This window comes from Daphnia magna, linkage group LG6 (genome assembly GCF_020631705.1).
Source record: "Daphnia magna isolate NIES linkage group LG6, ASM2063170v1.1, whole genome shotgun sequence".
NCBI lineage: Eukaryota > Metazoa > Arthropoda > Branchiopoda > Diplostraca > Daphniidae > Daphnia > Daphnia magna.
The window spans coordinates 7,686,594-7,710,605 of NC_059187.1; the positions used below are offsets into that span (position 1 = coordinate 7,686,594).

The 24,012-nt window shown below is 40.4% G+C and overlaps 3 protein-coding genes and 1 long non-coding RNA gene across 30 annotated transcripts; all 4 read right to left on the reverse strand.

Moving 5' to 3' along the window:
* Window positions 1–1,768: 1,768 nt before the first annotated feature.
* LOC116924233 lies at window positions 1,769–5,860 on the reverse strand. Of its 26 annotated transcripts, none has more exons than XR_006647916.1 (15): window positions 5,636–5,859; window positions 5,188–5,274; window positions 4,978–5,024; window positions 4,571–4,807; window positions 4,315–4,386; window positions 4,092–4,154; window positions 4,023–4,033; window positions 3,832–3,951; window positions 3,595–3,677; window positions 3,307–3,420; window positions 2,830–3,148; window positions 2,596–2,757; window positions 2,262–2,524; window positions 2,126–2,198; window positions 1,769–2,058 (listed from the first exon to the last, which is right to left on the reverse strand). It is a non-coding gene; the product is annotated as an uncharacterized LOC116924233 (long non-coding RNA). The 26 variants fall into 26 exon arrangements; XR_006647918.1 differs by having other exon boundaries at window positions 3,832–3,878; window positions 3,952–4,033; XR_006647922.1 differs by having other exon boundaries at window positions 3,832–3,878; window positions 3,935–4,033.
* A 7,456-nt stretch (window positions 5,861–13,316) lies between these two features.
* On the reverse strand, window positions 13,317–15,385 carry LOC116924242 (piRNA biogenesis protein EXD1). Its single transcript, XM_032930750.2, has 6 exons — window positions 15,193–15,385; window positions 14,767–15,131; window positions 14,433–14,705; window positions 14,215–14,355; window positions 13,742–13,933; window positions 13,317–13,685 (listed from the first exon to the last, which is right to left on the reverse strand). Exons 1-6 carry the CDS (start codon window positions 15,383–15,385, stop codon window positions 13,518–13,520), a joined length of 1,332 nt encoding a protein of 443 aa, XP_032786641.1. The 3' UTR covers window positions 13,317–13,517.
* Window positions 15,373–16,024, reverse strand: LOC123473792 (vacuolar ATPase assembly integral membrane protein VMA21 homolog). The gene is made up of 4 exons (XM_045175144.1): window positions 15,902–16,024; window positions 15,781–15,819; window positions 15,639–15,711; window positions 15,373–15,560 (listed from the first exon to the last, which is right to left on the reverse strand). Exons 1-4 carry the CDS (start codon window positions 15,932–15,934, stop codon window positions 15,424–15,426), a joined length of 282 nt encoding a protein of 93 aa, XP_045031079.1. The 5' UTR covers window positions 15,935–16,024; the 3' UTR covers window positions 15,373–15,423.
* A 76-nt stretch (window positions 16,025–16,100) lies between these two features.
* On the reverse strand, window positions 16,101–23,879 carry LOC116924234 (myotubularin-related protein 5). Of its 2 annotated transcripts, XM_045175130.1 has the most exons (10): window positions 23,534–23,879; window positions 22,950–23,340; window positions 22,165–22,865; window positions 21,195–22,092; window positions 19,474–21,120; window positions 19,199–19,407; window positions 18,737–19,120; window positions 18,273–18,664; window positions 16,848–18,213; window positions 16,101–16,782 (listed from the first exon to the last, which is right to left on the reverse strand). In XM_045175130.1, exons 1-10 carry the CDS (start codon window positions 23,586–23,588, stop codon window positions 16,610–16,612), a joined length of 6,216 nt encoding a protein of 2,071 aa, XP_045031065.1. In that variant the 5' UTR covers window positions 23,589–23,879; the 3' UTR covers window positions 16,101–16,609. The 2 variants fall into 2 exon arrangements, with proteins under 2 accessions (XP_045031065.1, XP_032786630.2); XM_032930739.2 differs by having other exon boundaries at window positions 18,737–19,407; window positions 23,534–23,878.
* Window positions 23,880–24,012: the final 133 nt, after the last annotated feature.

Here is a 24,012-nt window from a genome sequence, read left to right on the forward strand (position 1 = left end):
TGTTTTCGTTAATTTATAAAACGGCTGGTTTAACGAGAAAACCAATCACTAAATTGAAATCAGCGTTCAATTTAGATTATGCCGTGTGATTTTTGGACAATTTCAAGAGATGTCGTTTTTTGCCGATTTTGACAAAAGTGGGAAAGCAATACCCTTCCCACTTTTTCATTTTTGCCCAAACTTCAAATTTTGCTTAAAATACAGTATTTCGATTTAGAATTCAATGAAAATCACGAAAATTAGGTTTATTTTTCTCTTTGTCTTATAGTTTTTTTTTAAACGTTAAAAAACATAAATTAAGTTGGTGCGCTAACAGCACTGCTTTCGTTAATTTTGAAAACTGCTGGTTTTACGATAAAACTAATGACTAAATCGAAACAGCGATCAATTTTGATTATGCCGTTTAATTTTTGGAGATTTTTAAGAGATGTCGTATTTTGCCGATTTTGACAAAAGTGGGAAGGCCATACCCTTCCCACTTTTCGAATACATGATTTCGATTCAGAATTCAATGAAAATCACGGAAATCAGGTTTATTTTTCTTTTTGTCTTAAAGTTTTTGATTTAAACGTTAAAAACCATAAATTAAGTTGGTGCGCTAACAGCACTGCTTTCGTTAATTCTTAAAACGGCTGGTTTGACGATAAAATAAATGAATTAATCGAAATCAGCGATCAATTTCGATTATGCCGTGTGATTTTTGGAGAATTTCAAGAGATGTCGTTTTTTGCCGATTTTGACAAAAGTGGGAAGGCCATACCCTTCCCCCTTTTTCATTTTTGGCCAAATTTCAACTTTTGCTAATAATACATGATTTTGATTCAGAATTCAATTAAAATAACGGAAATCAGGTTTATTTTTTTCTTGGTCTTATAGTTTTTTATTTAAACGTTAAAAACCATAAATTAAGTTGGGGCGCTAACAGCACTGCTTTCGTTAATTTTCAAAACGGCTGGTTTGACGATAAAACCAATGACTAAATCGAAATCAGCGATCAATTTCGATTATGCCGTGTGATTTTTGGAGATTTTCAAGAGATCTCGTTTTTTGCCGATTTTGACAAAAGTGGGAAGGCTTTTTACTTGGCTTTTTACCTTGGCTGCCCTTTTACTTTTTTATTTTTTGCCAAATTTCAACTTTTGCTTAAAATACATGATTTCGATTCAGAAATCATTTAAAATCTTGGAAATCAGGTCACATCTTTTTTCACCTTTGATTTCATCGCGCAACGCAGCTTTCGAAGACCGATTCTGTATGGTAGGATACTAGGATTATTGTGCGAAATATGAATAAATTAAAAAGTTTCGCTGATAAAGTTAGTGTTTCGTTTCACGTTATTCATCGTTTTGTTTTTACCTTAAAAGAAAAAAATTTTAAGTTTAGAAATGTATAGAGAGCGTGAACACAAATATAGTATGAAAAACAAGTTTTTCAAAATTAATGTAAATCAAAATTTGTATGGACAATTTTCCACATAATGAAATATTTTTCAACTTTTAAAAGGTAAAAATAACCATTTCAAAAATTGCTCTCAACCAGGGGGAGACACTTATTATATTAACCTTTATTCGGATTTGTGGGTAGCGATATAGCCCTCCATTACCACATCATCGAACCATGAGGACCCCCCACGTCCCATTTTCAACCAAAGCCCTCCAAACCTCGATATATGTTGTTTTATATGTACCGTACAGTAGGTGCATGACCCCCTACGGGCTTATTATGAGTCAAGGGGAAACGGAGCTTCAGAAAAAAGGGAGCCCAGATATGCACTTCAATTTGCCTTTAATAAAACACCGTAACATGAGAGAACGTTAATAAATCATGGATATTTCCAATCGCACTTCCATTGTTTTGGCACCCAGCCTCAGTTAAAATTCTAATTCAGTATGATTTGTAGTCTACATTGAAGAAAAAACACGAATTAGCATGAAAATTTTGCTGAAACATATACTTAATACAGCGAAATCCTTTTAGCATTTTTCATGTGATTTATTACCAGGACATTGTAGGATTTAGAATAAATATCCTGTCTACTTTGGTTTAAAAAATCCTTCCCTGTAGAAAAGAAAAGTATGAAAGTGGGTTTGTAATGTACAACATGCTGTTTGATAACAAACCTTACTTGTCAGTCAACAAGACCATCAGCCACAAGAAATTTCATTCTTGTCTAGTTTGGTAAAAATCCAAATCCTTCCCTGTAGAAAAGAAAAGTATGAAAATGGGGTTTGTAATGTACAGCGTGCTGTTTAATAACAAACCTTGCTTGTCAACAGCAAACCCATTCACAACTAATTTTGTTTCCGAACGCTCTGTACAAGTGCGAAAGGTGTATAATACTAATCCTGGAATGCGGGAAAGCCATGGGTTGTAAACAACCAATTCAAGTTCATATCTCCTTCGCTATCGTTTGCTTCACATGCGTCTTGTAGAAGAGTGCTGGTGAAAATTCATCAACAGAGATCCGACATTTTCAATGCATCGACCGTTTGGGTTCTGCCCGATGGTACAATACCGCTTTGAACTGTTCAAATCGAGTAGTACGTATTTCGAACGAAACGTATGAATTTCTTATTTGCTTCGTTACTTTCTTACCTCCGTCGTCTGCTGTTCTACGACCATAACAAACCTGGAAGTTTTTGAAGATGATAGTTTTTAGGTCGGAGAACCAAGAGGGCAGGTCTTGATAAGTATGGGCTAAGTAAGCCATAATTACGGTCACTGCCAGCTACAATGAAAGTGTCGTAAGGGAAATTCCTACAGGCCAAAAAATTCAAAAATCTTTTGAAAATAGTATTTATTTTAAGCAAAAATTTTCTATTTATTTACCCTCGCGTTGACAATTGGTTGAAGGGAATGAACGTGCTTATTTTTTATTTAAAAATCCCCACAGCAAACTCTAAGCAAAATTTAACATGACATCATAATCTTCAAAACAAAATGAACAATCCCTGAATGAAGCTAACGGTCGTCATTAAGGAAAACCATTCAACACTATTCTTCGGCCTGAGGCGGTATAGGAAATTATCACTCAAACAACAAAATGGGAAAGAATTAATTAATACCAAGAGAACACGAACAACGGCAACCAGCTCAGTATGTGACATGCTGAACGACTAATCATACGCGAAATTCAGCAACCAAAAACCTAGGAAAAAATGCAAGACATCAAGCCAAAGAAAAAAAAAAAAATACTGCCGAACTGTTCCATCAGCGAGAAAAAAAATGGATAATCATAAAAATGTCATACCCGAAAGATGTACCATCATTTGGAACAATTACGCACGATAAAGAGAAGAGTATTACCTGAGGAGTGAAAGCGAACTGCTCGACGAGAGGATCAGAGATTGCCGCAACCCTACGAAGAAATTAACACCAAACCCGTAAGGAAACACCAACAAAAAATCGCCACAGCAGACTCTGAATATAGATAATGCGCTGAATTGATTCCCAAATACAACCAACAATCATTGTACGAATGTAACTGAGATTATAAAGGTTAACCAATCAACACTATCCTTCTGTTTGGGGCGGTACTGGATAAAATCATTCGAACAGCCAAACGGAATACAAGAAATAAAATAAAAAACTCACCAAGCGTCGAACAACGACACTGGGCTATCCGCATGACGTATTACAAATGCGATGACCCATCGCACATGCGCTAAACCCAGGACCTAAGCAGAATGGCCAAAGATTAAAAACGCAAGAAAGAAACAGAAATAACGCCAAACTGTTCCATCAGTGAATAAAGAGAATCATAATAATATCATACCCGAAAGATGAAACATCATTTGGAACAGTTCAGCACGACAAAAACAAGAACATTACCTAAGGTACGGAATCCACCGCAACAGTCACCAGAGACTAACCCAACCCTACAAAGAGTAGTATTTAAAAAAAAAACAGGATAAAGGCGCTGTCAAACTGCTACCCCGTATACGGCACAACCTATAGACAAGACATAGTCTCAGTTGCTTCCTACGTGGCCATTTAATATATCCCCTTCATAAATAAGACACCTTTCTTCCTACTGGATATGGAGAGGCGTAGCGATCGGGATCAAGACAAAGTGATGTCAACATAATTACCCGTTTGAAACAGCGTCACGAACTGGCGACGAAAAACTAACGCCGACAAATCCTGGAACGAAACTTGGAAAATACAGCGACTATTAATGAAGACCATTAAACGAAGACGCGGCATTAGAAAGAGCTTAGTATCCTGATTGACATCATAATCTTCTGGGTTTTCACTTTTCAGTCATATGCTTTAGACATCACAACTCAGAATTTGGCAACTGCCATAAATTACCTGATGCATCCCCAGAATGGAACCAAAATGACGGAAGTTGGTAACATTGAACACCATTTCACCACGCAAAGCCTAACAAAAAAATAAGCAGTTACACAGCAGAAAAATTCGAATCATAGAATCACGAAAAATGAACATCAGTGAGGGCAAGTAATTTTCATGCTTTTTCTGCAGAGCCGCCGCGTATAACGGATGCATCATAAAATGCTATCATCATTTAAAGAACCACAATGAAAAAATTAAGATGCATAATTACCTCCATGTAGGGATCTACCCCGACTACCCGAGAACCAGCTTACTACCGGAAGGTACTGGCGCTAATCAACAACGAAAACTTTAAAAACAAAATTTTATGTGTGTCGCGCCAGTATATTCCAGTAGAAAGCTGGTTCTCGGGTAATCGGGGCCGAGCCCTACCTCCATGTAAATTCTCCAGGCAGCAACCACAGGAAAAACCTGGCCACCTCATGACCCCACACGAACAAACCCAACACTGGAAAATAAAATTGAGTCAAACAAAAGCCCAGAAAATTCAACACTTCAACTAAATGTAATCTCAGAAATATGAAGTTACCATTGTTGAATTATCACCAAGGTGTTGTATGCCAGGGATAACAAATCATCATACAAAAACAAACCATTTACCCAACACGTAATACACACCTTTTGTTGTTATGTGGTTAGCCCTCACTACTTCCCAGACAACTTTCCTGTAAAAAGAAACATTTCATTATCCCCAACAAACTATAAAACACACTATGTTATCAAATAAAAAGCTTCATATAATGTGGGGAAGGATGAATTGAGTGAATGAGTGATACATCTTTGCAACTCAGAGTGGATAATTTTTCCATCACATTTAAAATTACTCACAAAACAAATGAGGCAACGTACATTTAGCAGCCACCACAGATACATAGCACCAAAAAGCGTGGGATCCTCCTACATTGCAATTTACATCTGTAGAACAAACAGAAATTAGTTTTGCTAAGAATATTTCAGACAATTCTATAAATCTATGATTGTCATTTTTTGAATTTAGATGTAGAATGAACGCATTTCACTTGGCAAAATCAAAAAAGTAAATCATCTTTAATGCAGAATTTTTTTAAACCATTGAATTTTTCCATTACAAACAAATGTGGCGTTTGTATACATCAAACTACCGGCAGTTAGTAGCTGACAGTTTACACTTCAAAATATGAAGAAAAAAAACGCAAGCAGTAAACCTTTCGATAGTATATTACATGTCTATTTTGAAACTAATTTTTTACTGAAAAAATATGAATTTGCCACAGAAGCTTCAAAAGCGTTATCTTACCTTAGAGGAAACACGATGTAAAGCTGATGAATCCAGATAATCAAGTGACACTATTATGGGTTTCAGCACACGGTATCAAGTCGGTTCCCCACCCACGAATCGTTTCCCTCTCCGGAAAAGGCGATGGTGCACGTTTTATACTTTGTATTTAAAAAAAATAATTTTTAACATTTGAACAGAGTCATAGAACCCTGGTTGGCTGGTTTGGTTGGTTCACGACATGGGGGGAATACGGAATAGAGTTGGCTAACGTCCGAAGTTGCCAGTTCGATGAAATTGTGAAAAAAAAATTGGACACGAACTAGTACAACTTGATCTCGGTCGCCGAGGTGAACCCTACCGTCTTTCATGGGTACACAGAAAGGTTGTAGGGTTCGCTCCGACGACACTAGGGGGAATTATTTACATCGTGCAACTGCACATCTTCCCTCCTCTACACAAAATCCCCGAGCCGTTATTTTTTTGTTTTGTTATTTGTTATTATTTATGTTTATTGTTTATTTTTATTTCTGTTTCCATTCCGAAATACAATGCCTTTTAACTTTATAATTTTGTTTTCCTTTATTATAATATTACTTAATTAAACAACGATATAATTTCATTAAAATTACTGTAATAATTGTGAATTTCCACTCATGGGCATTCGGGTAGTGGAACCGGTTTCAAAACCCGATATCATTGTACCCTATTTGACTTGTTTTTTGCAATACATCATAGTTTTATTTATTTTCCTTCACTTGCACACCCATTTTAAGTTAAGGCTGGGACATATCTTTTAAAGTGGGTATTTTAAACGAAAGAAAACCGCTTGATAAGCACCTACCCGAGTAATGACCCATCAGCTATTTTTCAGGTAGGTAGGTCGGTGCGGTTTAACGTGTCTCGGGTAATCCCTCTATCACAGTACACAAAATTAAAATAGCTTTATAGGTAACAATATTAGGTCTAAATAAACAAATTTTACAGAAATGGATAGCCGATGATGGGGGCTATCCACTTCCGTAAAATTTTTACTTAAAAAATACCTAGCCGAGTAGTAAACCGATTGGATATTTTTGTCGGTGTGGTTTGACGGATCATGAACTAAATGAATTATAATCGGTAAACCATAAGCTCTATATTTGAAAAAAATTACAGGAATGGATAGCTCTTGATTAGATCAATCCATTTGTGCAAAATTATCGCATTAAAAAATTTTACTAGGGTAGTTATGGCAAGTTTTTAGTGCCACCTATTTCACCTCAACCCGTCACCTCAACCCATCACCTCAACCCGTCACCTCAACCCTTCACCTCAACCCTTCACCTCAACCTGGCTATTTTTTTGGCGCCATCTAGCGGCCAATATAATGAATAGTCCTACGAACTATAGAGACCGGCATCTCCCTCGATTTTTCCATCGATTTTGACACCAGTAGCGCCACATGCTGCGTGAATTTTAACAAGCCGTGCGCGGAACAGTTCTTCCTGTCAGCTGAGTTCATAGTTAAAATATCAGTTTTATTCGAAAAGTGCCTCACGTGTGGGGCATCTATAGAACTTTCTATCCTCGAAAAACACGTTACAAACTGGTAAGTTTCAGACCCCAAATTTAAAACTAAACCATTTTTTAACAGGGCTGGTAAATTTGTAATAAGTCTGTGCAAGAATCTAATGTCACAGTGCTGACTGCTGAGTGTTCGATATAAGAAGTTAGTGCAATAGTAGCTTATGGCAAGTTGTTAGTGCCAAAAGTCTCCCCTGCACCCTACAAGCAAAAACCTCAACCTCGGATGCTATCCGTCACCCTCACCTCAACCTCGGGTGCTAATCGTCACCCTCACCTCAACCTCGGATGCTAGTCGTCACTCCCCACCTCAACCTAGGATGCTATTCATCACCCCCGCTATGCTATGGCGCTATCGAAAACGCTATATCGCCCCGCTATTTTGAAAACTACCCGTCCAATCCATGCTGCCACCTGGCGGCAAATCACAGAAGCTCGGTCATGGAGCTACTAGATAGGAATTTCAAAACTCTCCCAGGGCCACTAGCGCCACTTGTGTTTGGTTCCGAAAATTATTTGTTTCTCTCCGCCAGAGTACGCTTTGAAAGGTACGCGGAACGTTTTTGAACGTTTTATTTTAATTCACGATCCCAACAAACTAAAAGCAGTTTTTACCATGTCGCTGAGTGAGATTCTAACAGTGAAATTTCCATAGAGGTTCCACATGTCAGACAATTTTCAAAAATAATGTCCAACGACATGATGCCAACCTTCCACCTTTGCGATTGAAATTAAAATCGAAAAAAAAGTTCAAAAACGTACGAATTGTTCAGCGTACCTTTCAAAGCGTACTCATAAAAAATAATTTTCGGGACCAAACACAAGTGGCGCTAGTGGCCCTGGGAGAGTTTTCAAATTCCTATCTAGTAGCTCCATGACAGAGCTTCTGTGATTTGCCGCCAGGTGGCAGCATGGATTTGACGGGTAGTTTTTAAAATAGCGGGGCGATATAGCGTTTTCGATAGCGCCATAGCATAGCGGGGGTGATGAATAGCATCCTAGGTTGAGGTGGGGAGTGACGACTAGCATCCGAGGTTGAGGTGAGGGTGACGATTAGCACCCGAGGTTGAGGTGAGGGTGACGGATAGCATCCGAGGTTGAGGTTTTTGCTTGTAGGGTGCAGGGGAGACTTTTGGCACTAAAAACTTGCCATAGTAGCTTAATATATACCTTTGTATTAATCCCTATGAGTTTGTTTACCCTAAATTAACCTAACCTAATATCACATTGATTTCATCTATTTGTTTTTTTGTAGTTTTATCCCCCATAGGAGAAACCCGTGTTCTAGAAACAGTATTCAAGTTCACTTTTGCCTCCTGTAAGCCGAATTCGAAGAACTGTTCCGCGCACGGCTTGTTAAAATTCACGCAGCATGTGGCGCTACTGGTGTCAAAATCGAGGCGAAAATCGAGGGAGATGCCGGTCTCTATAGTTTGTAGGACTATTCATTATATTTGCCGCTAGATGGCGCCAAAAAAATAGCCAGGTTGAGGTGAAGGGTTGAGGTGAAGGGTTGAGGTGACGGGTTGAGGTGATGGGTTGAGGTGACGGGTTGAGGTGAAATAGGTGGCACTAAAAACTTGCCATAGGGTAGTAAACCGATTTACAATATTTTGCTTTGGTTGGTACGGTTTCACGGGTATCGGCTAACCCCCACCTCCCTGATATATGTAAAACTTAAATAATTTTTTGCGGAAAAACTATAAGTCCAAATTAAATAAATTTTACAGATATCGATAGCCCTCATCAAAAGCTACCCATTTCTGTAAAAATTATGAAAAAATATTCATAAACAAAAAACTTGAGACAAGACGTTTTTTTATAGTTTTTGCGCTCTATGGATATACTCGACCCTATTGACAAAAGTAAAAAATATAATCCTTTTTCAATTTTTTTTTCTATGAATATTTGTTCAAAATTTTTAATAGAAATAGATAGATCTTGATGAGGGCTATTGATATCTGTAAAATTTATTTAATTTGGACTTATAGTTTTTCCGCAAAAAATTATTTAAGTTTTACATAAATCAGGGAGGTGGGGGTTACCCGATACCCGTGAAACTACACTGACCTTAACAAAAAATTGTAAACCGGTTTACTACCCTAGTAAAAATTTTTAATGCGATAATTTTGCACAAATGGATTGATCTAATCAAGAGCTATCCATTCCTGTAATTTTTTTAAAATATAGAGCTTATGGTTTACCGATTATAATTCATTTAATTTACGATCCTTCAAACCACACCGACAAAAATATCCAATCGGTTTACTACTCGGTTAGGTATTTTTTAAGTAAAAATTTTACGGAAGTGGATAGCCCCCATCATCGGCTATCCATTTCTGTAAAATTTGTTTATTTAGACCTAATATTGTTACCTATAAAGCTATTTTAATTTTGTGTACTGTGATAGAGGGATTACCCGAGACACGTTAAACCGCACCGACCTACCTACCTGAAAAATAGCTGATGGGTCATTACTCGGGTAGGTGCTTATCAAGCGGTTTTCTTTCGTTTAAAATACCCACTTTAAAAGATATGTCCCAGCCTTAACTTAAAATGGGTGTGCAAGTGAAGGAAAATAAATAAAACTATGATGTATTGCAAAAAACAAGTCAAATAGGGTACACAGTAATGATATCGGGTTTTGAAACCGGTTCCACTACCCGAATGCCCATGAGTGGAAATTCATAATTATATCGTTGCTTAATTAAGTAATATTATAATAAAGGAAAACAAAATTATAAAGTTAAAAGGCATTGTATTTCGGAATGGAAACATAAACAATAAACATAAATAATAACAAATAACAAAACAAAAAAATAACGGCTCGGGGATTTTGTGTAGAGGAGGGAAGATGTGCAGTTGCACGATGTAAATAATTCCCCCTAGTGTCGTCGGAGCGAACCCTACAACCTTTCTGTGTACCCATGAAAGACGGTAGGGTTCACCTCGGCGACCGAGATCAAGTTGAACTAGTAAGTAGTAACAGTTCTTGCATAGTTGCATGGCGGCTTACAGTGTTTCGCCCGTTGTAGTTTTAGTTTTAATTTTTTCCATTGAAATTATCTTCCGTTCCATTCAGAATTGGATTACGAAATTCCTTCGTTATCAGGTAATCTTGTAATTTTTATTTGACCTCGATATAGACTTTATTTATTATTAATTTTTTTGTAGACATGTTTACTTTCTGTAGCAGACAAATGTATGTTGTAGAGGAAACTGGCGGGCTGATAAGGGAGCCCATAATAACAATCTGTGAATTAAGTGACTATGCACAGGGACTTGATGAAAAAGACAGCTAATTTTTTACTTTTTGTAAATTGTCACGAAAATTTCCCAGAAGTAACCGGAAGTAGCCAATATCTCCGGAAATAGTGATCCCTTAAATAAACGAGTAGGATTTCCGTGATCCTTATCAAATTTGGGGTTGAAATGACGGTTTTAAGCCAAAAGTCGGATTTGAAAGAAATCGTGATTTTTTATGTAGAAAATGCTCAGAAAAATTTGCGATTTTTGACGATTTTCGGGAATTTTGAGCTCATACATGGATTCGACCCCAAATTTGAAGATGATCACGAAAATGTGATTCTTTTTCCTGATAGACTTACGAATAAGAAATTATTTTGAATTATCAAACCGGAAGTAAAACTGGGAGTTGAAATTCCGGTAATCTAAAAAATGAGCTTTGTTCTGCTTTAAATGGTAATTAAGATTTTGATAGTTGTAAAAGTAGACTAGCGCTCGGCCCCACGCCAATCGGGGAGTTTTTTAGTCGATCCGGTGCGGGGATAATCTTAATCGGGGAAGAGATTTCGGTGCTCGGTGCGGTGATCGGTGCCTTCCCCGATTATCAATGAATAGTGATCTAAATTGGCAGTTGCCCTACGGCCAACAAGAAAAAAATGTGACCCTAGTCACGTGATTCTCGTTGGCCTATCAGAACTCAAGGTCACTGGTAAGACTAACCCCCTATGGCTGTAGCGGTGCTATAGGTGCAGCACCGATTATACCACCGTTCCGCACCGAAAAATAAATCCCCGCACCGAACTTCCCCGATTCATTTTAATCGGGGAAGCTTAGCGGTGCCCCCGATTAGAATGTGATCGGGGCGGAGCCCTAAAGTAGACTATAGTATAGAGCAAGGGCGAAGCGCGTACCCCCTACTGTTTTACGAACGCACCTTACTATTTTAAGAGAGAAATTGCGGCTGGCGGCCATGTTTGTATCTCGATACAAACATGGCTTCTAGCCGCAAAAGCTATCTTAAAACCATATGGTGCGTTCGTAAAACAAGGGGGGTACGCGCTTCGCTCTTGCTCTATTGTCAATAAAAGTTAAGCGGTGCTTTAAAAGTTATAAAAATACAATTTCAGTTCTGGCACATAAATAGACTTGAATCGAAAAATCATACATTGAACACGATTAAACCCGTTACTTACTTGGTATTTAGTGAAAACCTGCAACCGAAATACGACAATACTTGTCAAAACTTTTGTTTCGGGTTATACTAGTATGTAGTATCTGGCTGGATGTAGCTAGACTGTACAAGGCTATTTCAATGGTTCGTCTGCTCACAACTGTCCTGCATGCGTGAATGAAAATGCCACGAGGACTTACAGTTTTATCCTTTAATAACCCTCCACTTATCCATCTATTCGTATTCTTCATGGTTTAACCAACAAGTATCATCAAGCAATCCTCCTGAAAAAGTGAAGAACCGCTCGTTCTGGGTTTAAGAATAAAGATTGGGTGCTGCTGCCAAACGCCACCTGACAGTTCCAACTTCCAAGCACAGATTCATTGGGCAAAGCAAACGAAAGAGTCCATTCTTAAAACCGTCATGTGACGCTTTTCAAAACCGCAACTTTTTAAAACCGCAAAGACGCCAGAGCTGTTCTTCACTTTTAGAAGCCTAAGATTGAATTTCCCAATTTTTTTTCTAGCCCTAGTTCTATCTGGTTTATTTTTATTTAGCTATTGTTTGTGAATGGGTTGTTGTTCATCCCCTTGTAGCAGACGAATTTCTGGCAGCAAACGAAATTCTTCGGCTAAAAGAGACGAGCAACTTACAAACAAAAATAAAATAAAAATAAAGTAGATAAAACTGGGGCTAGAAAAAAAAATTGGGAAATGAAAAGATGAATAGGGTACCCACTGCTAGGAAGAAAAGGGGGAAATCTAAATTATAGTTATGAAAACTAAATTTTTAACGTGAAGAAAATGGTTTCTCCATAAGACGCTGCAGCCGCAGCAGACCAACTTGGACACAAATGAGATTTTCGCATTTGTGGAAAATTCGCAACGCAGGATATTTTACTGCTCTATAGGGAATAACGCCACTTATTGCACCGAAAAATTTCGTTGCAATAGATTCTACAATTTATTTTACAGTCTTCTTCTTTTAGTAGCTCTAGCTCAGCTACTTCCACTAACTTGGCTGTCACATTACTGTTGCTATTGATATTTGATTCTGTAGCACCTTTTTTAATAAACCATTCCACGATTCTTCTGTAACATCGAGATTATTGACACACAGACTGAAGCACAGACTGATATCTAGCGATCGGCCCCGATTAGCCATAATCGGATTAACCACCCCACCCCGGGAAAAGGCTATCGGGGTTGAATCGGGCTGCCACTTCGTCAATCGGGGCAGGGCGGGGCAAAAATCGAGGTTAACCCGCTTGCCACGACGTCATTTGCAAAAATAGCGCCTGAATTCCAATCGGGGTTCAAAAATTTTCACCCTGAGCCCCGAATTTTGAAACCCGATTGGCAAATGCGCCCCGATTAGGGTCGGGGCAGATTCATTGATATCCATTGTCAATTTTTGGGAACGCGACAGTGGACCCCCCAACAGTAGCCCCCGAGGGTACCCCGACCCCAGACCCCCGACATTGCCCCCCGTTTTTTCAGGGCGGGCTACAGTCGGCGAAGAACGCGACACCAGCCCCCATTCTTAAAATCATTTAAGTACGGGGGGCCAGTGTCGTAATATCATACGACCTTTTTAAAAGCGTGAAATTTTTAGTAAGAAATCATTTTTGAGGCATTCAAAGACATTCTAGTATGCTTGCTTCAGGTCAAACTTTAGCTTGAAAGTGTTCGTAAAATTTAGGATCACTATCTTCATTGATTCAAAATCGAGTATGGGTTTTTTATTCCATTTCTGTTCTTCTATCACACACGGGACTGCGGGCGTGGTATACGGGCATTTCATTCCATATGGAATTATTAAAATTGTCAACAGAGCCCTAACGTACTAGCATACCTATTATTTTGTGCTATGTAGCTAGTGGAATGATTTAAATGACGACTCGCGGATAAGAAGACATAACTAATGTTTGCGGACGTGAGAAATATGTCGCGTAAATGAGACGTATGGATCACATCCGTTTTGTGGGACACTGTCATGGAAATCCTCATGGAGATCTCCGTTTGAAGATAATATTTTTGGTTGCGAAGCCAACTGTTTAAAACTCATTGGAATCAGATGAGCTGCCACCTAAGATAAAAAGAATTGAGTTTAAGTTCATGGTTAAATTAATAAAGATAAATTACCCTTTTTTCCGAAACAGATTCTGCTTCTAGATCCCCGACTTCCTTCAGATACAAACTGGTTCCAAGAGTAACTTCAGTAAGAAGTGTTTCCATAATAGCTAAACGTAGTCTTTTCAGCCAACAAACATTGAAAACAGCCCCTTCTACAAGGTGCTGTGGCAACGGACGTAGCTTCCATATAGCCTCATCCTCCTTCAGATTTAAAAAAAAAAATCTTTAGTGACAATGTGAAATGCTTGCTTCAATCCCTTTCATTTAACGACTGTTTGAAGACAGTTATGAAAGTTAAACTCATCTTAGATACTCGTTTTTAATATGTACTGAAACGTACGATAGTGACATATTTCATTTAAAAAAAAAGGAAAAAAAAGGTAAAAAAAAAAGTTTGCAGTGGATAAGTAAACGAGTACTCCTGAACAGGTATGATTCATTAAAAATGGAAAATAATAGATACATTTTTTCAGATTATTTACCATATCGTGTCCTTGTCTTTTTCTTGGATGGTACATTAGGTTACTTGGCAGACTAAAGAAGTCACTTAGACATCTCGGAAGCCCAGGAACGAACTTACTAAAGCGACCGTATTTTTTCTTCTCAACTACCAACGCCCCCACCTATCGTTTTAAAAAACATAATTTTTAAAAATAGCTTCATTTTACGATGATACAAGTAAAATTTTTATTCAGCTTACTTGCGTGTCAAAGACGTTATTTAATTTGACTCCATATTGATGAATAAAGGCATCTGACATAAAACGACAATCGTGGGTGACTTTAACTATTTTGTCATTGACAAGAATCTTGGCTAGTCCTAGTTTGACACCAGTAGGGCCTAAGCTGCACACATCAAAGAGGAAAGCATGATCGCTCATTGCTACGCCAATCCAACATACAAGACCAAATCGCCCAATTCGTATGCCTTCCATGCTTAACCCAATCACCGATTCCTTTTCAAGCCTGTCAATCTTTAAACAAATATTTCATTAACAAACTTTGCTCTACAGCAGCAATTAAACCATTACATACCGCACTGTTGTACAATCCATCGATTTCCTCAATTATAGTGTAATTTGGAAGGGTTGATGAAAGACTAGCATCTCCGTCTCTCGTAAATGGAACTTTGTTCGTTAATATATCGGTTTGTATGCTATTATCCAGGGTTTTTATATGAGCTGGGAGAACCTTCTGCATTACTAGGGGTTGATTTTTTCTATCATTGCTAAAAGATGTCAGCTGTGGGGATAGAACTGCACTGCCTTTCTTTTCAATTTGAGATAATAATAATAAGGGTTTTGTTTTCTTTTCTTGATGAGGTGGTGATTTTAAAGGCAACTGGCTGGAATTGGAAGCAGAGTTTTCTGAATTTAATACCTCTTCATCTGCAAGTGTAACTAAAACCCATACCAAAAAAATATAAGAATACATTTCACAAGTAAAAACATTTAATCTTACTTGAAACAATATCCTTGACATAAATTCGATATAGCTCAGGAAGTTTAACACCAGTTGGAACTGCAACACCATTTACCAGAGACAATTTGCTATAACTGGTGTCCACATTACGAACATCACCAGTGACTTTCCCAGTCTGTGTTTCTATGACTACTCTACGTCCAACAATTTTTTGCCCAATTTCACAGCTCATGTTTTATTATTCTTGTATGATGTAGCAGTGGTTAATCTTTAATCTTGCTTGGTTTGCTTGGTGGGAGCAGGATAGAATGTACGATAAATATACAGACCAAGCATAAGGTGTAAAACTATTACTGCTATAACAGCTGACCATATATTGCATGAATGTGTTTCAAAACCCAGGATCCCTAAATAGGAAATCAACAGATGAGAAAAACATCATGCAGTATTTGGAAATTGTAAGAAATTGGTTTAGAATAATTTACCACCAAGGGTTACTTTGCTGCCTATGAATGCTGCAACAGGAACCAAAAGAATAGCCAAAGAATAAAATAATACCTGCACAATAAATTTTTTGTCAGAAATTCCTTTTAGACAACGTGAATGCAGTGAATAAGTAAACTTTACCGTTTGGAAAACAACAGCTTCTGATTCTTCAGCTTGAAGCTAAATTTTAATCAGCGGAATTTGTTAAAACTGAACTAGCCAATTTGTTTTCTAATTGAACCAAAAAAATTTAATTGCTTGCCTTTTTTATACCAGTCGCTGCTTGAGATGCCATATCAAATCGGATGTGGAAGAAGAAGGATGGCAAACACTAGCTTCGATTTTCGAACACGACGGCGTTGTCACGTGTTTCTTGGAGAATTTGACAGTGCTGCTCCCCTTTTTAGCGTGATAAGTGAACACTAGCTTTTCCAAGTAAATGTTCCAGAACTTACGGAGAATCGCTATTTAGGCTGAAATGTATTTTCATCGGGGTTTCAACAAAAAAAAAAAAAAAGGAAGAACAAAAGTGACTATATACAATTCGATACACAACTTGTTCTTTTCCAATAATATTCTTGATGCGTTTGCATTTTGATATAACAGGCGTATGAAGCAATTCAACGCGAGGACAACTCACCTAGATCCATCAACAACAAAAATATGAGAACGAAAAAATGGTTAAAAAGTCTTGATCAGTAGCAATCTCCCAGTCAAAGCCAAACAGAATTCTGTTGCACATTCTACGAACCAAATGTTTTGTCGGGAAGCAAGTGAACATAAAGGCGGATTTTATATACCATTTCTTTTTTTTTTTTTCTCCTTTGATCGCAAATCTGAAAAAAAGAATAACTGACTGGAGTTGATGCGATAAGCTGTAAACGACGTTAAAGAAACTGAGATGGAATTTCGACCAAGCGATCGTCGTCGTCGTGGAGAACGCTTAACAAACCAAGAAAAAAAAAAAAAACTACTGTAAACAAGCTTGAATCTTTTCAATCCATTCTTGGGCAGAAGCGGAGTCGTTGGCACAGAAATTGTAAGTCCGGCGCTGAGTGCGTACTTCAAAAAGCGTCTTTTCGTCAAATTTCTTAGGCGCTCCTTGTGGTACGGAGCCGGATGGCGCCACAGACACCACATCGGCTATGCAAAAGGAAAAACTTTATTAAAATAAATCCACATAAAATTTGTGTGTGCCTTTAGCCTACCCAAGTCAACAAAGCCTTTACAGCATGGATCCTCCATAGAATCATAATATCGTAACTGGTGTTTCACCGAATCCAGCACAAACCATCTTTGCTTCCAGGCTTTAAGCAAGGCACCTCGTTTGTACAGGTAGCCCTCATGCGTGCGATTTTCTGCGATATTCGGACTAAACTGATCGTAGTGCTGGTGGGAGGTGGAGGTGTGCGGAGAAACATTGGAACCAACAGAAGAAACGTCCACACTTCCAGGTCTGCCTGATTGGCTGACTGTTGGTGTTGATGGGCCAACTCGATGTTGATCTGTTCCTCCTCCCAACCCTATCGATGAAGTCTGATATTTCGAGCAATGCTTTGGTACAAGATCAATGCATTTCTCGTGGCAGTTGTAACCGCAATCATTGCAGCGCATTCCTGTCTTGACTATACCCCACAAAATGGTCGAGCAAAAGTCACAGCTGGTAGGGCTCGAGAAATTGTACTTTTCGAAGCGATGCGGGTTAGTGTAAACCTGCGCGACTCCTTCCATTCCTACACCGGCGCCTGCTCCAGCTCCACTTCCCCCTGGAAAGCGACCTTTTAAGAGGATTTCCATTGTTTGGCGTTTGTGAACGTCTCGGGCATGAGCCCTAGCCATTGCCACCGAGCTGACTTCTTGCCGAGATGCAGGGAAGTCCTGAGAAGGTGGTTCCATGCGATCCCAAAGAAGTTTCCATTTTTGCGGTAGATGCCCTAGTTCGGTTTCCAATCGGCGTATTTCGTCTAGCATATAGCTAAACACGTCTGGTAAATGATGCTGAACTCCATCATAGCCCATCTTGACTGCACGCCGACGAGAGGGCGGTATGCTCGGCCCTTCCATTGCACGGGCTTCTTCTGCTTGTGCCAAATCCATTGCATTAACCTCTAGATCGTAAGGTGAACCGTAAGACAGCTCCTCTGTCAGGAAATAATCCCACAGTACTAGATTTGAGACAGTACAGTAGGGACGGAGCACGAGGTTGTCACTTTCAGATGTATAGCAAAAGTTGTGAAAAATAGGAGATTTGGCTGACTGCTTCTCAATGTAATCGAAAATGGATTGGCCGGCACTCGTAGCAGACGATTGGGAGTTGGAACCCCCAGGTAAAATGCGGCCTCCGTTAGGAAACAGACTTGATTCATCGTCAGTTAAAGTGTCGAAGCTGCGATGATGACGTGAGAGAGATCCGCGTTTGTCTTCAATAGCCATAATTCCAGCATCCGCACGGTCATACTCGGAGTCAAGTAAAAAGGAACGGAATCGGCACGATACGTGATGGTAAGCCAAGAATTTGAGGTAGAACTGATTGAATTCAAACGACTGCGGGAACTGCCTATGAATTTGATGAATCTACAAAAAAGGAAATCAGTAAAACAAAAAATTAATTAAACGGTATCTAAAAACCGTACCATGTCTAGGAACTGCAGAAAGATTGGAGTGAACGAGCTTGAGCCCGAACCCGGAGAATTTGAATTAAGATGGCTTCGATGGGAAAAACGATGGCCAAAGGCCAGCCATTCTTTTTCTATCAGAACTCGAAACCCGTCGATTGTGCGATAATATGGATCCAAACAGATCTGAGTGATCGACGTCAATTGCGCAGTAACATCCCAGCCCTCCTCCAAGCAAAGCATCACCGATGATCCATTCAAATCCATCAAATCAACCATCGCCCCAGCGATTTGTAACAAGGTCTGCAATTGCTGTAGCCATTCCGAATTCTCAACTGCTCGATAGAAACTTTGGTCCGGTTCGGAGCTTACTGAGCTGGGTACGCAGGCACGGACTAGTTTTTTAAAAGCTGCAAGAGTTCCAAAAAGTATAAGTAAAATAAAGGTAAATGCACTGTTCCGAGGCTCTAAAGGAGACTAACCGTTACGGACGTTGCGAGGTTCGGGGAAATCAACCGGAATGAAATCCGTTTTCGGAAGTGTATCTGTGCGAATGGCTTTAATAGTGGTTTTCTCGCCAAAAATGTAAAGAGCAGCTCGTCTTATGGAATGGGTCGACTCCGTCGTCGAGGCTGAATCACTCTCTGCTCCTGCGATGCCCAATCCACTGCTGCTGCGGAAATGCGGGGAATGGGGTATTGCAAGTGTAGCAGTCCCGCTGCCAGAACGTCGATCCTTTGCGGCACCCCAAAGACCTACGCTTTTCCGACCGGTATTATGTCGCAGTGTACTCATTGCCTTAGAAATTGTTCCACCATGACCAAAGTAGTTGCTCTTTCTGCCCACATCGGGAGTTTCGAGTCCACCTGTTGGCGACACACCACTAGCAGATCCGATTGCGGAATTTCCAACAGTCAAAACGAGGGATGTGATACTCAGCGTACTGTCTGACATTGCCCATGAGGATCCCTCACGCAGGACAGCTACAGGAGTGGCCGTGATGATGGCATTTAAATAACGTTCCTGCTCCAAGCTGGATGAAACAGGATCATTTGGACCCGGTGGTGCAGTCGCCACGGAGTTCGCATTGGCATTACTTCTCAGCATATTCATTACTCCCTTTACGTGAAAGCTAGCGCCTCGCAGGAGAAGTCTACGAATAAGCGACACAAAATTAAGCAAAAGAAAGAAATTAATAGAAGAAAAATTTAATTTGTACCCTTTCGTTCGGGGATGGCGCCATGTTATGACAGGTAAGCGACCATGACGATAGCAACGAGCTACCCTTGCAAGACTATCATCTGAAAGATGGGCAGGCACCACCACTAAAGCCGGATAGGTACGGCAAAGGCTATAATTGCTATTGGCTGTCGATATTCGAAACGAATCGCTTTTGGGTTTGCCAGGTGTTAAAGTGCCACTCGTGTTGGGTGAAGGTGCAAGATTGAGTCTCTGGAAATCCTTGCAATAACTTCGTTCAATCACACGCTCCAGTGTTTTGGGATCGGGCTGTTGAGCCAAATTGATACCTCCCACAGAGCCATTTGGGTTGAGGCTTCTAGCAGAAGATTCATCCATTACCAATTCATCTTCTTCTCGCAACAGTGAACCGCTGCCGCTTGTGCTACCTCCACCAACTGGGATAATTCCAGGTGGCTGAAGAATATATTTTTTCCTCTTGTTTGCGCTTTTTGGTTTGAGCCCCACTTGGCGAGCGGTTTTTAAAAGAGTCTTTTTGGCCATTCCTTTAAGTGTTGCGCTTTTTTCTTTGCCCTTGTGAATTGGCGTAGCATCTACAATTGTCTGGCCTACAAAGGCAAAATAATGGAAGACGGAAGGCTGAGGTGGATGGCGGACACGATGGATGTACTTGCGGAGTTGTTCGACGCTGTCTAAATTCACCTCTTCATCGAATGCTACCTTTAGCATTTGAAAAGTGTTGGAACGCAGTTGAAGTCCCTCTTGAAGCCATTGATCTAGATGACCTAAATATTGAACCGAAATTCTTTTCTCTTTCGTCAGAGACGTTACTGGAAAAGCACGAACGACTGTTTGTTCGCAAACAAGTGGGTCACAAGGAGTGCCCTTGAATATGATTCTATAATTCGTCAGGAAGAGGGCACCTTCGGCTGGTAGTAGACCTAATCCGGCCGAGTTGGGGCTTTCTTCGCGTCCATCTGGCAGTAAATAAACTCGCAATCCTTCCACGAGAAGTCGTTCGCCATTTAATAAACTCGGCGTAAGAATTTTTGGTTTCTGAATAGGAGGCAGTCGCTGGGCTTCTCGACTGACTGTTTCTAGAGTTTCAAGATGCATGGCGACAACCCCAGGGATCATTTGATACAGCGATCGAACATGTTCGGGAGTTACATTTCCTTCGTTGCAAACTTTGTCGACGAAACGCGATACGAAGCGAACAACTGCAGTTCCCGTTTCTCCAGCTATAGCCTCTTCAAAACCTGATTCGTCATCGCCACCAGATCGCTCGCTGTCAGCTACGCTCGTGTTTGTAACACTGGCGCTGACACTGTCATGTTCTCCGTGCCCTGCAACTGCTCTTTCCCTTCGGCGTCTCTCACCCGCTTCCAATGGAACCAGAAGGTAAACCATGCGATTGGCATAGTGAATAGCCTGAGAGTAGATAGTCGACTCTTCATTCGCTTCCAACTCTAGACGCTGATCAGCGCTCATCGACGGCCACCTCCTCATCTGTTGGGCTGCGATCTCTAGCACTGACATTTCCACCTTACTCATTTGAATTGCCTCTGCACTGTTAAAAGTCGCATTAGGCTCTGAGCGAGGAAGATAGAGAGCACGAATATCTCGCTGGACATCTTGATAGAATGAAGCTTCCCAAAATTGTTGACTATTGAAAAACAAAAAAGTAAAGATTCTTAGCACTGTGCAGATATATACAATGTAATTGGAGCAAGGATTTACCTTTGCCATACGGGATGATCTTGGATGCAGGTGTAGGCAAACTGAACGACACCTGTGCAGAGTTTACGGCAAAATGATGTGGCCAGAGGAAGAATGGCAGCTGCCACGCCATATTCATCCATTATCGATGTATCCTGCAGCGCACAATTTAGTAAACGGACAACAAGATCAAACTGAGCCGGATCAAGTATGGCCCGACTACCGGCTACGTGATGGCCAAGTTCAGTGCACAACGCCAGTCGTGCATCGTTTGTCTTGAGAGCACGTAAAACTGCCGAAAATGTTTTACGGGCGTCCGAGATCTTGTTTTCAAAAATGCAATTGATGCAATTCCGCAAGACCTCCAAACGTCGGGCAGAATTATTGAACAGGTGACGTGAGTCTTGTAAACCACTAAGCGGTGGTCCCATTGGTACAAGCCGTGGAGCTGAGGCGGAAGATTTTACGGCCGCTTGGACTAGATCAGCATTGCCTTTGGCTAGACCTTGATCTATGCGCTGCTGGATGAGCTCTGGCGATAGCCGAGGAAAAATTGGCTGATGGATTCGGGTGAAGGCACCTTCAGTGGGTCTTGGGATGCGTTGCGTAAAGGGCTGCGGTGAAGGTTCTTCGTTACTAGCAAGTTGCGCTGCTAGTTGACGAATATGCGTCAGAACAAGCTTTTGATCGTGGCTTTCGGCTCGAAGTTGTTCGGCTAGCGAGCTATAAACATCATCCCATACATCACACACTCGCCAAGATGGACCTCGTTCAGCCACAAAAGTGTTGAAAAACATTCCTAGAACACGGTTAGTAAATTCGCAGTCGACTAAACCACGATGGCCAAGAAAAGCCGCCTTATGGAAAGTAATGACTGGTTTCGGATGTATGCGCAATATAGTAAGACAATGGCGATATCCTGATTTGGACAAAAAGAAAAGAGAAAATCGGTCAAAATTACACATTAACAATTTAATTGGATAGGGTTTACCTTGGAGGAGATGGGCCAAGGACCGAATGAAAATGGCGCGAATTTCCTTATCCTGAGTGTATGGTTCAGTCTTTGGAATAGATGAAAGAGGAAAAGCCGAATCGGCGCTGCGTAGCTCTGGTTGGAGGACCATGCTTAGGGCTTCGTAAACGTTTGTGAGAAGAGGTTCAGGGAAAAGGGGAACACTTATGCTTCCTGGTATGCTGACAGATCCGCCGTCAAGATCTGCCACGACGACGTCCATCAGTTCGGGTACTTGGTTTCGCAACGAAGAATGGACACCCATTATAAAAAGCGTCGGGGAAGAGAGGACTTCGACAATTGTAGCCGGTAAAATAGGAATGTAGACATAAGCATAACGGAAAGGGTACATGATGGATGTCAATGCGTGGCATGCCTCACTCAGTCGTGCATGGCTGCTCGAGTGAAACAACACCTTTTGATCAGTCAGCGCTGCCGAGAAAACACACAGTGTGTTCTTGATCCCTAACTGCTGGAACAACCGCGTAACGGTGGAACCAGTGACGGGCAGTGTTGGACTCGCAGGTGGTTGCAAGTATTGCTTGTCCTTGGCGCCAATGCTGAAATGAATCTGAGGTCCACCCGGCGATGGGACAAAAACACAGCCTAATAAGTTGCCAATTAACGTTTCCAACGGTAGCCCCATGTTCTCAATGTGCACTGTATAAATAATTCCTAAGCTGGAAAGAGAAAAAAGTGTAATACAGATTAACACAATAAAAAACTGAGGCTACTGAATATAGCATTTGAACATGATTCATTACCAGTTACGGAAAGTGTCTGGATAATTGTGCCTTGAGACAAGGACAAGGCATGTAGGTGCATACATAATGCTGTGGTGGGTACTTGATGAAGAGAGGGAACGATTCAACCCAAGCAACTGAAAATTTCGATAATCAGTTGCAGTATCTTCTTCTTCATCAATCTTAGATGGTGTGATTGAGACAGCCTCATTGAAACTCAAACAGGCACAATAGTGCCTATTGCCATCAATACCAGTCAGGACAGAGATGAAGAACCTAGGCTCTAGCTGCTCTGATGACAGCATCCATCCCAGTGGCTGGCAGAACAGCTCAATACCTGGAATAAATGGTGTATCATCCCAGTCCTTTTCCGGAAATCGCTGGATGATTTTTCCTTGGCTGAAGCCGCCACCTGATTGGAATGAACATTTAAATGATGAGTTACTTTATTTTTTATAAGACCTTTGAAGAACAATTAAACCTTGATGCAAAAATCAGCTTACCCAACTAAGCAAGCTAGTGTCAACATAACAAATATTGTTTTTGTGCAAAGAAGTCTAGTAAGGTAAAATGAAACTCTTCGCCAACAGCATGATTTAACTTACGGTCTTTTTCATGGTCGTATCCAGTTACGATGAAATAGTCTACTAAACGTGACATTTTGATTTTCTACATAACATCAGGCGCGAATTATCACTGGAGAGAACGTCACAATTTGACATTTCTACACGATTGGAGATTGCCAGCCGCCATTTTTCGAAGGCCGTAATAGGGTCGAAGGGTGCGTTCACAACAACAGAACAGCCAACGAGCCAAGACCCGATGCGAGCGGCCAAGAGCTGGCTGAATCCTGAATCTCAATTCCTCAATTGCTCAAGGCTCAAGGCGCTCAAGGGCATTCTTCGGATGCGCACAGAACACCGAATAATGTGATTTTATCAGACTATCAGCAGAGTCATAGAAAGTTTTGAAAACTCTACTAGCAGGGATACTGCCCAAAATAAAATTATTGATAACTCAAGAATCTTTATCGTTGCCGATCATATCTCTCAGTGTAGGCCTGGTCTACACGGACATTGTTCTC

Coding starts and splice junctions, on each gene's coding strand:
- LOC123473792 (XM_045175144.1), bottom strand. CDS start 15,934: ATGGCATCTCAAGCAGCGACTGGTATAAAAAAG. Junction 15,820..15,901: donor CAGCGACTGGTATAAAAAAG/GCAAGCAATTAA, acceptor ATTAAAATTTAG/CTTCAAGCTGAAGAATCAGA. Junction 15,561..15,638: donor CAGCAAAGTAACCCTTGGTG/GTAAATTATTCT, acceptor TTTCCTATTTAG/GGATCCTGGGTTTTGAAACA.
- LOC116924234 (XM_032930739.2), bottom strand. CDS start 23,588: ATGTCACGTTTAGTAGACTATTTCATCGTAACTGGATACGACCATGAA. Junction 22,093..22,164: donor CTTGGCCCATCTCCTCCAAG/GTAAACCCTATC, acceptor TGTCCAAATCAG/GATATCGCCATTGTCTTACT. Junction 21,121..21,194: donor GATCATCCCGTATGGCAAAG/GTAAATCCTTGC, acceptor GTTTTTCAATAG/TCAACAATTTTGGGAAGCTT.
- LOC116924242 (XM_032930750.2), bottom strand. CDS start 15,385: ATGAGCTGTGAAATTGGGCAAAAAATTGTTGGACGTAGAGTAGTCATA. Junction 14,706..14,766: donor ATGGATTGTACAACAGTGCG/GTATGTAATGGT, acceptor ATTTGTTTAAAG/ATTGACAGGCTTGAAAAGGA. Junction 13,934..14,214: donor AAAGACAAGGACACGATATG/GTAAATAATCTG, acceptor TTAAATCTGAAG/GAGGATGAGGCTATATGGAA.